General features: G+C 32.4%; 1 protein-coding gene across 1 annotated transcript in view; it reads left to right on the top strand.

Moving 5' to 3' along the window:
* The window catches only part of Actr3 (actin related protein 3), a 60,846-nt gene extending 46,602 nt beyond the window's left edge, over positions 1–14,244 (top strand). Inside the window, exons 8-12 of the mRNA XM_027954052.2 lie at positions 10–183; positions 8,270–8,362; positions 8,542–8,667; positions 12,077–12,160; positions 13,343–14,244. Of these exons, the coding sequence (XP_027809853.1) occupies positions 10–183; positions 8,270–8,362; positions 8,542–8,667; positions 12,077–12,160; positions 13,343–13,438 (573 nt within the window). The 3' untranslated portion in view covers positions 13,439–14,244. The remainder of the gene's footprint in view (positions 1–9; positions 184–8,269; positions 8,363–8,541; positions 8,668–12,076; positions 12,161–13,342) is intronic.
* The last annotated feature ends 727 nt before the right edge of the window (positions 14,245–14,971 follow it).

The raw sequence follows: 14,971 nt of genomic DNA, 5'->3' as shown, positions 1-14,971 counted from the left end.
TTTTTTAAGGAACGCTATAGTTATGTCTGCCCAGATTTGGTAAAAGAGTTTAACAAGTATGACACAGATGGATCAAAGTGGATTAAGCAGTATACTGGAATCAATGCTATCTCAAAGAAAGAATTTTCCATTGATGTTGGTTATGAGAGATTCTTGGGACCTGAAATCTTTTTTCATCCAGAGGTAAGGTTTTTTTGGAAGATGGAATTGCTTTGAAATATTCAGCAGAAAATCTACTGGAAGATATTCAGAGAGCATTAATCTCAGAAACTTTGTTTAGAATACTAAAATATAGTGAGTCATATTTTTTGAGGAAAAAAAACTTCTAAAACACACTTGGAAAAAGTAAAACTTTCTTTTTTAGTGGCTTATGGGATTCATGGGAGAGCATGGGTAATGAAGAGGCCCTTAAATTATTTGTAATCATTTAAAATGTTGGAAAGATTCTAGAAAACACTGCTTTAAGGTAAAATGACCATTATGCAAAGAATCTTCACTTGACTCTCATGAAGTATTTAACTAGTAGCAAAATAGTCTCTCTCTATGAAATCTTAGCAACATAAAGACTATATTAAGGAAATGAAATAAGTGATTTTAATAATAATAAAATTATTTTAATAATTTAGTACCAGAAATTTAACTTTATTAAAACCACTAATATTGTTACTGTGCTTATTTAGCATGAAGAACAGTTATTTTTTAAGTGTTTATTCACTATTATATTAAGTGGATATAATTTTTATTGTCTTAACTTTAATCATTGGGTATTCAAAGATGAAAAAATTATCTTATGCTTATTAAAGTCAAAGAATGACAAATTATTTAGATAGGTAAAGTTGCTTTAATGAAATGCATGTGTCTTTTGAGGGAATATTGTGATTTAAACATTTAAGTGTGATTTAACCATTTAAAAAATAACTGTTCTTCATGCTGAATAAACACAGTAACAATATTGAGGGGAATATTGAGGAATAGAGAGCATCTAAGTCTGCTTGGGAGATCCAGTTGATTAAGAATGGATATTTGTCAGGCATGTGTGTTAGGAATATGTATTTCTGGCAAAGAAGACAAGCTGAGCAGAGGTCTAGGACATGAAAGAGCTAGATAATAATAATTACAGAGGAACAGAGTGGTAGGAGATGGTCCAGATAGCTATTTTGTGGACTAGGTTGTAAATGACAAATACATTCTTCAAGGGAGTTTGCTGAATTCATAGTCAGAAATCTTCAGCATGGAAGTGGCACATATTAATATACAGTATTAAGGTACTCTGGCAGCATTGGGTTAGATGGATTGGAACAAAGGTGTGAATTGTTTTGGAAACCAGTGAGTTTATTGTAGATTTTCAGATAAATAATGACCATAGGTCAATTAAAGTGAGAAAAGAGATAATAGACAATTAAAGTGAGAAAAGAATAGTCAATATGACTTAATAATTGCTTATAGATATGAGGGGAGAAAGAATATGAAGAATCTGATTATGAATGAAGTTTATGACTTGAGCAACTAGATGTGCCATCCAAAGAAATTGCAAATGCTGAAAAGGAAGGAGTAGGTGAGGTAGAAACAGATGAATTTATTATACACATCTTTAAAGAGGTTTAAAAATTGACACTTTAGTTCTAAGGGTTTTGAACTAAAGGTAATTGTCCTGGGGTGAGGATACACATGAATTTATCACAATGAGGTGGCACAGTGGAAGAGATTAGCCAAGGAAAGGTGCAGAGTCAAAGAAGGTAAAGAATCTGACCCTAGGGAACCCAGCACTTTATGGATAGGCAGAGTAAGAGGAACCTTCAAAGAACACTGACAGTTACAGAGGGTGATAGTTACAAAAATGAGAGAAGTAAATTATTTTGAGGACGAAGTTTGAATAGTGCTATTTGTTTCCATGAGTTAATATTAGAAGACACTTGTGAAATGCATGTGGGTTTTTCAGCATTCAGGTTAATGGTGATTCTAGAGGAACAGTTTCAATGAAATGGTGTGAGTCAGCTTGGTGCATCTTGAGAGGTAAAGGTTTAGAAGTTAGCATTGTGGGCTTTCTGGACTGAACAGAAAGGATAGTAGCTACTGGAAACTAGTAAGAAGTCAGTTGTGAAAATAAGTCTGAGGCTAGTTTTGAGTTTTTTAAAAAGGGTTTATTCCAGTGATGGGAGGTAAGGAGTGAATGTGAGTACAGGAAAATGTACAAGTGACATGGTTAAAAGAGTGGTAGCCAGTTGAGGAATTTTGTCATTTATAGTTCATAGTTTTATTTTTTTCCATGAAGTGGAATCAGGCTGATGTATTGGGAGAAGAGATTGGGCATACGATTGGGGATGATAGAAAATAATAGTTCATAATCACTTTTTTAGAGAAATTGAGAGGGTGACTGTTGAATGCATATTAATGATAGTAGGACAGTAATTTTTTTTTTTTTTTTTTACTCACTGTAGTGAGATTTGGTATTCCAAACTTGCAGTCATGTACTAGTTCCTTTCTCTTGGGTCAGTATGGGAACAGAGCAAAAGGACAAGACAGAGTTAATGTTAATAGCACAGAGAATGACAGAGTGAATCTAGAAGGTAGAATTAGAGGTAGTGAAGGATGCAGTCAGGGATTGGAGACCATGATGGACTGGCATATAATTATAAATTGGTAGCAAATGAATGAGCACTAGAATGATAAGGAATTGTGCTCAGACTAGTATACTGGAGCTTTAAGATTTCAGATGACACATTTTCTTTACAGTTTCATAAAAAAAATAATTAAAAAGATGTATGCACATAGTTTTAAAGGTCAGGTAACACGGGCAAGTTTAAACCAAAAATATTTTAAGCTTGTCAAGCCCTTTAACTCCTTTATGTTCTACAGAATATTCACTAGTGCTTATTTAACAATTACTCTTGGTAATCACCTCTAGATTTCCAAATACTTACTTGTATTGTTGTTTTTTTAATATACCCAGTGTTACTACTAATCTCCTTTTATGTAAGTTAATTTTTATGTAGGTTTTTTTTTTTTTCCCCTTCAGCCTGTTCCTTGTGTTAGATTATTGTTGTTTGGTAAATCAATAATTTTATAGTATTTATAATATTATATGTCTGACTTTTTCACTTTTGAGACAAGTATAAAAATGTGATTCTTTATCTCTTAAAATTCAGCTCTTCCCAAGTTTTTCCCTTATTTCTTATTTCTGTTTATTCATTAATTTTTCATTTATTCATTGAGGTTGGACTTAACTGCCTAGTTATTATAAATAATAACTGCCTAGTTATTATTAAGTGTATTATTCTATATCCTACGAAAACTACTACTCAATAATTTTTATTTTTGAATTTTCTTAAAAGTCTTACTTGTATTTTTTTTGTTTTTGTATCAGGGATTGAACCCAGGGGTGCTTTACCATGAGCCACATCCCCAGCCCTTTTTTTATATTTTAGTTAGAGACAGGATCTCACTGAATTGCTTTGGGCTTCACTAAGTTGCTGAGGCTGGCTTTGAACTTGAGTTCCTTCTGCTTCCGCCTCCCAAGCTGTTGAGATTACAGGTGTGCAACACTGCACTTGGCATGTATGGTATGGTTTCTTATATCTTCAATCCCTGAGCTTTGAAAAGTTCTACAGGTGAATTGTTTCACTTCTTACCACTTTGCCTCTATAGCAACAATTAGGCTGTAACATTCCCTTTTTCTCTAAAAAGGATTGAAATTTTTTACTCATTGTTTCTTTGCCTCCTCTTTTGTCTTTGGACATTGACCTTTTCTTTTAATTCTTTTGTTATTTTAGGGGGGGATTCAGGATCAGTGGAAAGATAAACCATATGGAGTTGGAAGTTAGGGCACATTTTCCTATGGGGCACATTTCCCTATTTGAGTGGTTACAATAGAAGTGGATTCAGGATCACTTGAATCAAGAAAAATTGATTGTGTTATAGTTGAAGTATTGGAAAAAGATATTAAAACCTCAGCTTGAGGTTAGGGATTAAAGAATTGCAGAATGTTCTGAATCAAATTCTCAGAAGAATAGGATTATGACAAGATAGATAATAGTATAGAAAATAGGAGATAATCTGGACTTCAAAGGATGAAGCATTTGAGTGGACTGCTTTTGACAAATGAGCTTTGCTTAATGTCTTGGCTCTTTTTAAAAAGTTTTAAGATTTAATTTATTTTTTATTGGTACATTATAATAGTGGGATAGATTGTATGTTTTTTTGTTTTTTGCATATTCATACATGCAGACAATATACTGACTGCGTAAAACCTTGAAACATTAGATATGTAATAAAGTATGTTTGATTGTATCATATTATTTAGGAATCAGATAGTTAACTGTATCTACTAACTGTATATAGTTAACTGTATGCTACTAAGGTTTCTTATATCATTTTACCATTAATTCAAATAGCCTGTTTCATTTGGTATACATTTTCCCTTCATTAAATTTTAATAAACTTTAAAGCATTTTATTCTCCATAGCTTTACTTTCCTTAAAAGCAGTTTTTTCTGTAAGAAATTTTTTAAAAAAATGTTTTTAGTTGTAGATGGACACAATACCTTTATTTCATGTGGTACTAAGGATCAAACCCAGTGCCTTGTGCATTCTAGGAAAGTGCTCTACCAATGAGCTACAACCCCAGCCCCTGAAGTTGTTTTTTAAAAATGAGTTATATGTATGTATATTATTTAAATAATTAAGCAAATTTTAGCAAAAATTAGGAGTGCCTTACATGTTTTTCCTTTTTTTTATTCTTAGAAGATTGTTTGGTGATGGCCTATATACTGTGAACTGTTTGATTATATTACAATTCAAGTACTTTTTAGTTGTTAGTTAGTTTTTATTTGATTTGAAATATCTTCTCAGGCTATTCAGAAGCATAGAGTTTTTTCATCTATTTTCTGGAATACATAATATGACCCAGTCTAAAGCTGCTTCTTTCTGCACTTGATATTGAGCCTCATATTCTTTCATCATTGTTCCAGGGATTCCTTTTCTTCTCTCTCGTGGATTCCTTTTTTCTATATCCTGCGTCTTTTTCATTCATACGCTGTACTTTTTTTGAGTGGAGATTCTTTGCCAGTAAGGTTCCTAATAAAGGTGGATGGGAGAGGAAAATTTTTAAGATACCTTACATGTTTTAAATGTATTTATTTTGCCTTCATACTTGCTTGATATTGGAGATAGAATCTTAAATTGGAAATCATTTTCCTTCAGGATTTTGAAGCCATTGGAAGTTAAGAAAGTTCTGATTTCTATGTATAGGACCTATTTTTTAATATTTTTTTCTGCAGATGCTTGTAGGATCTTTGCATTGTACCCTAGCATTTTGAAGGTAATTTCTGCACCTTTACCTACTCAGCCTTTGTGTGAATTCCCCCCCCCCCCCTTTCTGGCAGCCATTTTAATTCTAGGAGCTTCCCCAGCCCGGACTTTTGCTAATTTTTTATGCTACTCTCTTCTTATTTCATGGTTCTCTTATCTTCTGGCTTTATGAGGATATTAATCATAGTTGTTTTTTTTTTTAAGTTGCATAGTTTATATTCAAGTTGCCTTTTCTGTATTTCAGTTACCACATTTTTTGTGGTAAAGACTTTCATGACACTTACTTAGGAAGGGACTCTAAAGTCTTGACTGGAGACCTGAGCTTTGTAGGTGGGACTTGCAAACTATATAGCCTTTTCTTTAGGGGAATGTCATATGTGTGTTTAACTCTTTTGGGGTTCCTAGGGAAGTCTCCTGTCTAGAGTATAAAAGTTGGCAGCCAAATAGGAAAAGAGGGCTTGTGTGTGTGTGTGTGTGTGTGTGTGTGTGTGTGTGTGTGTGTGGTTTTGACAGCAGTAGGCTGCATATCTTCACTTAAACTCACCCTCTCTGTTCTCAGGCATACTTTCTAAAGGGAAACAGTTTTCTTCCCTTTAGAGAACATAATTAAGTTTTCTCCTTGAATGAGGAGGAGGCATTTAGTGGGCTTATTTTGAGACCATCTGGGGTTTTATTTAATGATCTCAGAGAGACTTTCAACCAATTTTTGTCCCTGTCTTTTATCTACCACCTCACTTTCCTGGCTACCAGATGCCATTTGTTTTTGGAGGAATTTGTGATATAAAATGGCTGATTTCTTGTTTCACATCACTGATGATGTCTCCTTGACTTCTCTTATGCACTGATGGTTTCCCAAGTGTTTGGAGGATGCGCAACATCTTATGCATCTGTTTCCTAGCTTACCAAATTTTGTTTCTGTATTTCCTTTTTTTTGTTCTGTTTATATTTTTTAGATTTTTGTCTTTTTATAAAGAATTATTTTCACAATTCTTTCAGTAGAGTTTTGGGACGGAAAATCAGATATATATGTTTAGTTCTCTGTTTTCCCAGAATAGACCTGTTTTTTTGTATCATATGAACTATGTCACTTCCCAAGTGAGTTTTAATATTCTTTTTCCTATAGTTTTAGATACTTCTATATTCTAGTTTCCTTGTCATTTATTTGCCATTTTCTTTGGGTTATATGGAAGTACTAGCATTTGAACTGTCCAGGACTTGAATACTGAAGATAAAATTATGAAAAAGTAAGAAATTTATCTTTATTTTGCTAAGTTACTATAAAAGCAACTGTTTTAGGAGGAATGGGTTTGGCACTTTGATTTTTTTTTTTTTTTTCCTTCTTTGTACCAGGAATTAAACCCAGGGGCGCTTAACCACTGAGCCACATCCTCAGCTCTTTTTTAAAAATATTTTTTGAGGCAGGGTCTTGCTAAGTTGCTGAGACTGGCTTGGAACTTGGTGATCTTCCTGCCTTAGCCTCCCAAGCTGCTGGGATTACAGGTGTGTATCACCATACCTGGCCTGGTTTTTTTCTTTAAAAAAAAGGAAATTTTGAAGGTGTTCCAAGTTTTAAACTTATAAATTCTCAGGTGTAGGAAATATTTGGACCACTATGTTTATTTGGTTTGTTCACTATTCCTGACAATTTTTTAGCGAGAAAAGGTAATTCTTCTTTAATAGTCTCTTCTGTTCTCCACAGCAATATTTTATAACCTGTTCAGGGACCAGTTGAAGGCAGGACTGAGCCCTTTCATTGAAGATGGAAGAAAAGGCCTAAAAATATATTAGAGACTCTAGGTTTGGCTTATTAAAGTACTGAATAATATGGCAGATAAACTATCTTACAAGAAGGGAAAGAATTCTGGGAAGGTTAATTTGTTTATGTATATATTTGTTTTACTGTTTTAGGTAAATACTGAAGAGTGTGATGAACAAGGCAATGTGGAGAATTTACAAGTTCTGTATTAATAAGTTGAAAAGATAAAAACTTTAAAATGAATAGCACAGAATATTTTCTGTCAAATTGTTAATATTTTCTTGATTAGTTAATATGCACCAATAAGAAATTTAAAATTTCTTAGTAATTTGTTCAGGTTTGGGAGAGAGAAATATTTTTTTTCCTAATATAGCAAATGCCAGGTACTCTGGTTAACATTTCACTATGGGATCATTAAAACATAATGTTTTGAGAACTGAAGGCTCTTTAAGATTTCATAGTCTAAAAGTCAAAAAAGGTGGTCCAAGGTCACAAATGTAATCATGGAAAATAAAATTCTTCTCATGCCATCTAATAATTATCTAAACTGTTCTCTGCTGCATGTGAGCATATCTTTAAATGACATTTAGAGCAAACTGAGTGAACTGTCGTATACATGTGCTTGTGCACAGATGATTGTGAAAGTTCTTCATGTGTTGATTTTGGAGTTACAAGTAAATTTTAGCAATTCAGCAAATGAAATATAGAATTTGTAAATAATGAGAATAGACTAAATTTATTTCAACCTCTGTTGATGGATTTACAGTTTTCACTTTTGTAAGTGAGTCTGCAGTGAAGCTGTTTTTAGGTAATAGTGTTACATGCGTGGGAGTTTCTCCAGGGTTTGTTCTAAAGAAGTGCAGTTATGTACATTTAAAATTTTATTAGGTGTTGCCAAATTGTTTTCCAAAGTGTTTATATTGGTGTGTGTTTTCTTAACTGTATATAAGAGTTTTTGTTCCTCATTTTTACCATCTTTTGTATGTATGACTTTTTACATGTTTAATATGGTTACGAAATGATACATAACACCATTGTTTTATTTGCATTTCTTCAGAAATCTGTTTTCAACATGTTTATTTGCATCTATTACAGAACAGAATTTATAGTTTCTAAGTCTTTTTTTTTTAAATGGGATTCTTTCTTTTTTGATATTTATAGTAATAATCTTAGCTCTCTCATAAATCCAAATTTACTTATTTTTCAGTTTGCTAATCCAGACTTTACACAACCTATCTCAGAAGTTGTAGATGAAGTGATTCAGAATTGTCCTATTGATGTTAGACGTCCTCTCTACAAGGTCAGTATTTGTAGCAAATTTGGTATTTAAGGACATTTTTTAAATAACTTTAAATTTTCTGTCCATTGTTGAATATTAAATACCTCTCTTAAAATGAATGCACTTGAATTTTAGTAATGTTTACCTTCAGCTTTTTTGTTTAATAAAGGTCATTTATTTGTTTTTCTTCAATAATTTAGAATATTGTCCTCTCTGGAGGGTCAACTATGTTCAGGGACTTTGGACGTCGATTGCAAAGAGATTTGAAAAGAACTGTAGATGCCAGACTGAAATTGAGTGAAGAATTGAGTGGTGGTAGATTAAAGGTTAGTTTTTTCATTGATGGTGGGAAACTTGAGGGTGCTTTGATTATTGTAATGGGTATGGGAAAGGCTTGCCAACTTTTGCTCTTATTTTGAAAGATAAGAGAAACATGTCTGGTATTGTAATGGATTTAATACTAGAGATTTCATGTCCATGATATGATTTGATTGTTTGATTATTTTGGGATATTATCTGTAATTCTGGAAAATATTCTTAATGATATCTTTGAGATAGATGTGTGTGTAGATGTATATATTTTCAAAATATAAGTAATTTCATAATGGATCCACATTTTGTGGTGAGGAGAGCAATGTGGGGATCTGACCCAGAAAGTCATATATGCTAATTAAGGATATAAGCCATATCCCTGGCCCCAAAGAATTTAAAATATCTTTATAGCCGGTAAAGGAAGCAGGGTTCAAAGAAATGCTCATTTGAGAGGCCAAGCTTACTTCTGCAAACTGACTCTAGTTCCTGAATAGCAAGCTTATGGTGCTCAGTTAAATTGGTGACTCCCCCAAATTTTCTTTGTTACATGTCTTGGACCTTTGGGATTGATGTAAAAATATCAAAATTAATTTTAAATTCTCAGATGTCTGCTTTCTATATTTCTGAGACAAAATTTCAGTAAATATTTTTGTTTTGTCTTTGTTAAATATTGAAGCAAAACATTGATTCAGAGGATAAGTTGCTATATAAAACACACTTTATTCTATTTGGAAGATTTCCAAGAATGAAGAGAGTGGTACTCATCTGAGAGTACCACAAACATTACAAATGTCTTAAAAGTAAAATATAACACTCTAGCATTTAGCTTCTTATTAAAAAATTACATAACAGATGTCTTCAACACCTAAACTTTGGATTATCATAAATAAACCTATCCCTTATAGTGTAGTAAAAAAAAAGTATGTTTTGAGCTCCATCACCATAATGGCATGATTTTACTGTTTAGGCAGTCTGCTCATATAATAGATTTTTAAAATGTTGACTTTGTTTTTGCATTTCCTTCTCAACCAACCAATCCATCCATCTACCTACTCATATCCAGCATGCCTTTCCATCTACCCACCTATCTTTCTGTTTCCCCCACCCCCCCAAATACATACACACACACACACACACACACACACACACACACACGGTTGATAAGTTTTACCAGTATATTTTAATTCTCTGCACTGAGAATTATGCAAATCATGCCGATATGAATAATCTAGATGTAGACATGAAGCAAGTTTCACAAATTGTGTCACTAATTATTGTGCCCATAGTTAGTGTTTGTTGTTTTTCATGACCTTAACATTTTTTAAAGAATAGGCTTATTTATTTTGTAGAATGTTCCTCATTTTGGGTTTATTTGATGTTTTCCCATGATTTTGGCAATAACTCTTTAAGAGGGGATATTGTATTTTTTTAGTGCATTGTGTCAGTAGACACATGATTTTATTTGTCCTATGTGTTAAGTTTGGTCGTTTTGTTAAAAGTGTGTCTGCCAGGTTTCTAGTATGAAATTATGAGGTCTGGACGTTACACCTGGTGTGAAGTTATTATTGTTCCTCTCTATTTAAAACCCTTTGTGTCCCATTGTTCCAGATGTGAAACACCTATAAAAACTTATATTGAACAGCAAATATACGACTTATGGTAACTTTTAAATAATCTTTAAATATTTATTATGTGCACAGAATTGAAAACTTGGCAGTTAATAAGTTAATAATTTTATGGGGAGACACTTTCAGACTATGTAATTATTCTGTTTTGCATCCAGTTTTCAATGACTATTTTTAGCGTCCATTGTGATTCTTTCCTAAATTGTTATTACTGAAGTACTTGCCTCATAGTATATAGAATATTATTTAACCTTAGCCTATATCATTTAACCTTAAATGTACTATATAAAAATAATATTTATACTAAATTCAAGTTACTCCTTATAAACCAGAAAAAAAAAAAAAAATACCTTGAGGATGTAGAATATCATTTAACCTTAAATGTATATGGTGTTTCACAAATTCTGTCATTCCTTCTGTTTTTCAGTTCCATTTTGTTATTAGGAGGAGCCCATCCCCACTTGTATGAAGTCTGGATTTCTCTTTTTATTACTATATCATCAGTAGCATTATGGAGTCATTTCGTTAGTTCATTAATGTTGATGTTCAAATTTTCTCAGTTTGGAACAATAGGAACCATTCAAATGACTCTCTTGTCTTTGTGATGTAGCCCCACCAGGTTTTATGCATGTCTGTCCTTTCCTTTGCAAGTAGGATGCTTTAGGTTGATCTTGTGCTTTCTCTTTTCTGGTCCTGAAATCAGCCCTCCCCCAACTCCCACAGGATTCCCTTTTTTAGTGGATAATGTTATTTTGAAACCAAATTTGAACGCTGGGGCTGCTCACTGCTACCAAGGTGTCACATCTAGACCTCAGTGACTGAGTGTGTGTGTGTGTGTGTGTGTGTTTCCCCATGTATCCTTCAGTTCCAGAATATCAATGGGTTTATTCTTACTTTTTACTTTTCCACATTTGTAAGACCTTACCCTGATAGTGAAAAACCTAACTCCTATTATCCATAATACATTTTATGTTTTTGCTCAAGTATGGAATACGTGTATAATAATTTTCAAATTGTAAATCCATACCACTATGAAACTTATTAGACTTCTCACTGGAGTTCAATATTTGCTCCCCCCACTGCCCCACCTGAGGATATAGAATAAAAATCCTGTATTCACAAGTTACTTGGGTTTGTCACTTCAGTCTGATTGTTTTTTAAAAATGACTTGGTTTGTTTCTGGTGTACTTTTTTTTTGCACCAAGAATTACATTCCTTTTAAAGTTTTAGCTTTTTAATTGTGTGGAATTTTACTTTAAGTGGCAGATAAGAATTGAACATATTATGGGGTTCATTGTGATAATACAGTACATGTGGGCAATGTGTAAGATCAAATCCATGGAATTAGCATTTCCATCTCTAAAAGTATATATCATTTCTTTGTGTTTGAAGCCTCCAGACTCTTCTACAAGGGTGCTTCATAAAATGTATAAGTTGCTGTAAAGGTAGTCTTAAAGTCAGTATTGGTTCACTTACTGAATGTAGGTTGATAAAGACTTAAATTTGACTTTTACAGAGTCATTTTATTAACCCTGACCATATAATTCTTTTTTCAAATATACAACTCAAAACAATAAAACATGATTAACAGTTCAAAAAAATTGTATAAAGTGTATACTATTATTTCCTCTCCATTCATTCTGTCCTGTTTTCATCCCTGCCTCTTAACAGTGTTTTCAACATTCCCCTCTATAAATAATTATTTTTTTCTGGTTTATAGCACGTATAAGGTTAAATGATAATACAGAAATTCTTTTCTGAATTTTCTGTTGAAATGATCTCACTGTGTCTTTTTTAGCCAAAACCTATTGACGTACAAGTTATTACACACCACATGCAGCGATACGCGGTTTGGTTTGGAGGATCAATGCTGGCTTCCACGGTGAGTATGATGAAGCTTACTTGTAAATTTTTTTAGATAGAAGAACCCAAGGGGCTGCGGCTGTGGCTCAGTTGGTAGAGTGTGAAGCACTTGTGAAGCCCTGGGTTCAATCCTCAGCACCACATAAAAATAAAATAAAGGTACTGTGTCCATCTACTAAAAAGATGTTTAAAAAAAAAAAAAAAAAGAACCCAAGGTACTTATAGAAGAACAAAGCAAATTCCTTTAAGTTTTATCTAAATATAACAGAAAATTTAAAAAATTGTATACATGTTTACATAGTATTTTTAAAACTGGAAGACATTTCAGTTTTATGTTCCTAAATTTATTTTTAACTTGCTCAATGTTATTTTAAAGTGAGCATTTTATCTTGTATTTTAAGATTTGTTGGTAGGGGGAGTATTTTAAACCTTTAGTCTTCCAAAGGTCATTGTTTTTTCTTTTCATATATTTAAAAACATTAAGGTAGATATTATGTTTTGTTGCTTGGGATGTATGATGTTCAAAATTGAATACAGAGAATTATTTTAAGAATCCTGTCCCCAAATCAAAATGTCCTTAAAGTGCCCTGAAAGTTATTCTAATATCAATTACAGTAAATGTTGGTGTTTTGTACTGATAGTACATGGACTATTAAAATGCAGGAGTTTTAATCTGAATTATTGAAGAACTGTACAACTTTGAATTTAAAACCATTTAAAAATTTCTGCCTTAATTTTAGTCATCTTCAGTTATGCCATATGACCTATTTGGGTTTGTAACTGGCAAAGTAAGTAACACAAAGCATGGAACAGTTTGTCTTTATAATACTTTGAGTGAGAAAGGCAGGTGATCTCGAACTTTTTATAATATGACTAGAAATAGTTTATACTGTATAGGCTGATGCTGCTTCTTTAAACTGTTGGTTCAATATAATGTGAGAAAGCTTCAGCAGAACAGACTGGACATTTGAGAATCAACTTTCCGTTCCTCAAAATTTCAAAATCCTAGGAGGAACAAATGTTAGGATGGTGGGGGAACATGAATTTTTTGCCCCTTTTCCATTCTGATACAGATTTATAGCTGATTTTAAATCATGATTTCTAGAATTTGTGAACTTGTAAATATTTTAGATTTAACATCTATTTTAAAGCATATTGAAAACTAGTATTTTTTTAAAAACATTTTTTGTTTTGTTTTCAGCCTGAGTTCTACCAAGTATGCCACACCAAAAAGGATTATGAAGAAATTGGACCTAGCATTTGTCGTCACAATCCAGTGTTTGGAGTCATGTCATAATTGGCTTCATAGTTATTGGGGTTAGGGAAGTGGAGAAGAGATAATCTTTCTCATTACCTGTTTTGTCTGGATGGCTGGTTTTGCGGTTTTAAACCTGACTTGAAATAGTAAGACCAAACATGATTATACAGGAATATTTTAATAAGTGTATCAACATGCAGATGTAGAAGAGAGCGAAAATGATTAAGTGTTTTTCTTTAGATTGAATATTTGAATCTTATGTGTAACAAAAAGAAGTGGGTTTTAGTTCTTTCTGTGCCCTGATATTTTGTATATTATTGAATTATCCAAGATTTGATGGGATTTATCGGTATGTAGATAGCTCTATAATGCTTGAATTGTACACTTCCAAGTGTGCAATGCAAGAGCTTGTTTATATTTCATACTTTTTATACTTTGAGGAAAAAAGTCAAAGAAAAACTGTAGTATTTGAGGAACAAACAGTGACCAAGTAAAGGATGAATTCAAAAAGCCTCATAAGACTTGGTGTATGCAGGGATTCCAGTTATTATGAATTGTTTCCATACCCTCTTCCCCTTTCTCCCACCAGTGGTTTTCTTTGCAAGTGCTTTTGGAACTAAGAAGCTAGTATCTTGGATTAACTGATGCCTGCTAGTGCTTTCTGATTACTCGCATTCTGTTTCTTGCTTTAAAAGAAAAGTAAAGACAAGGCTGTTGGACCAGTGTTGCAGTTCTCTAGTGTCATTTGTTATTAAAGGAAAAAAAAACAAACAATAATTTGATTACCAAAATTGGTCTATTTAAAGCCTAATACCATTCTAATAAAGGCACACATTTCTTTTTAATACTTGTTTCAGGCTCTTTAATCTCTTTTTAAGTTAACTAATAAATCTATTTTCTTCAGACCTCTGCAGTAGTTCTTTAAAATCACAACAGTTGGTTAGCAAGCTAACTTTTTAAATGTGCTCTGTACAAATAATTGTGAACTTTTAGTATGTTGGATGCTTTCATTTTGATAACTGGATCTCCATTTGATATTTTCATTGTGTAACTCATTTGCAGTTGGTTTTTTTTTTTTTTTTTTTTTAAGTGCCAGTCCCTGATATATCATGGAAAGTTAATTTTCTTTGCATTTTAAAATATCTGGATCATGAAGAAAAAGTGATGAAAATAAATTAAAATTGAATTACCTTTTCTAATGTTTTTTTTCCCCCCAAGCAGTGTGATTGTACTTGGAGTTTAAATATTTGATACAATTTTTTTTTGTTCCTATAGAAATAGTGGGCTTCATTTAAATAATCTATCATGTATATGGTAGAAAATTTCTCGGGAATTTTAAATTTATCATTTATTTGTAAAAAGGATAAAATGGGAGATTTATAATAGTCTTTTTTTTTTTAGAATTTAAGCAGCAATATCAGTGAATACTTGAATGCCATTATTCATAAAACACAGGTTTAGAATGCCTCTATCCAAAAGTTAAAGAACATAAAAGTGTTTTTATTGCTTGTATTTAGTATAAAAACAGACTTGGGGAATAGGTGTCAGTTTTTATTTAGAATAAGTCTTGAA

This window comes from Marmota flaviventris, chromosome 11, assembly GCF_047511675.1.
Source record: "Marmota flaviventris isolate mMarFla1 chromosome 11, mMarFla1.hap1, whole genome shotgun sequence".
Lineage (NCBI taxonomy): Eukaryota > Metazoa > Chordata > Mammalia > Rodentia > Sciuridae > Marmota > Marmota flaviventris.
This window is presented reverse-complemented; position numbering and strand designations above follow the sequence as displayed.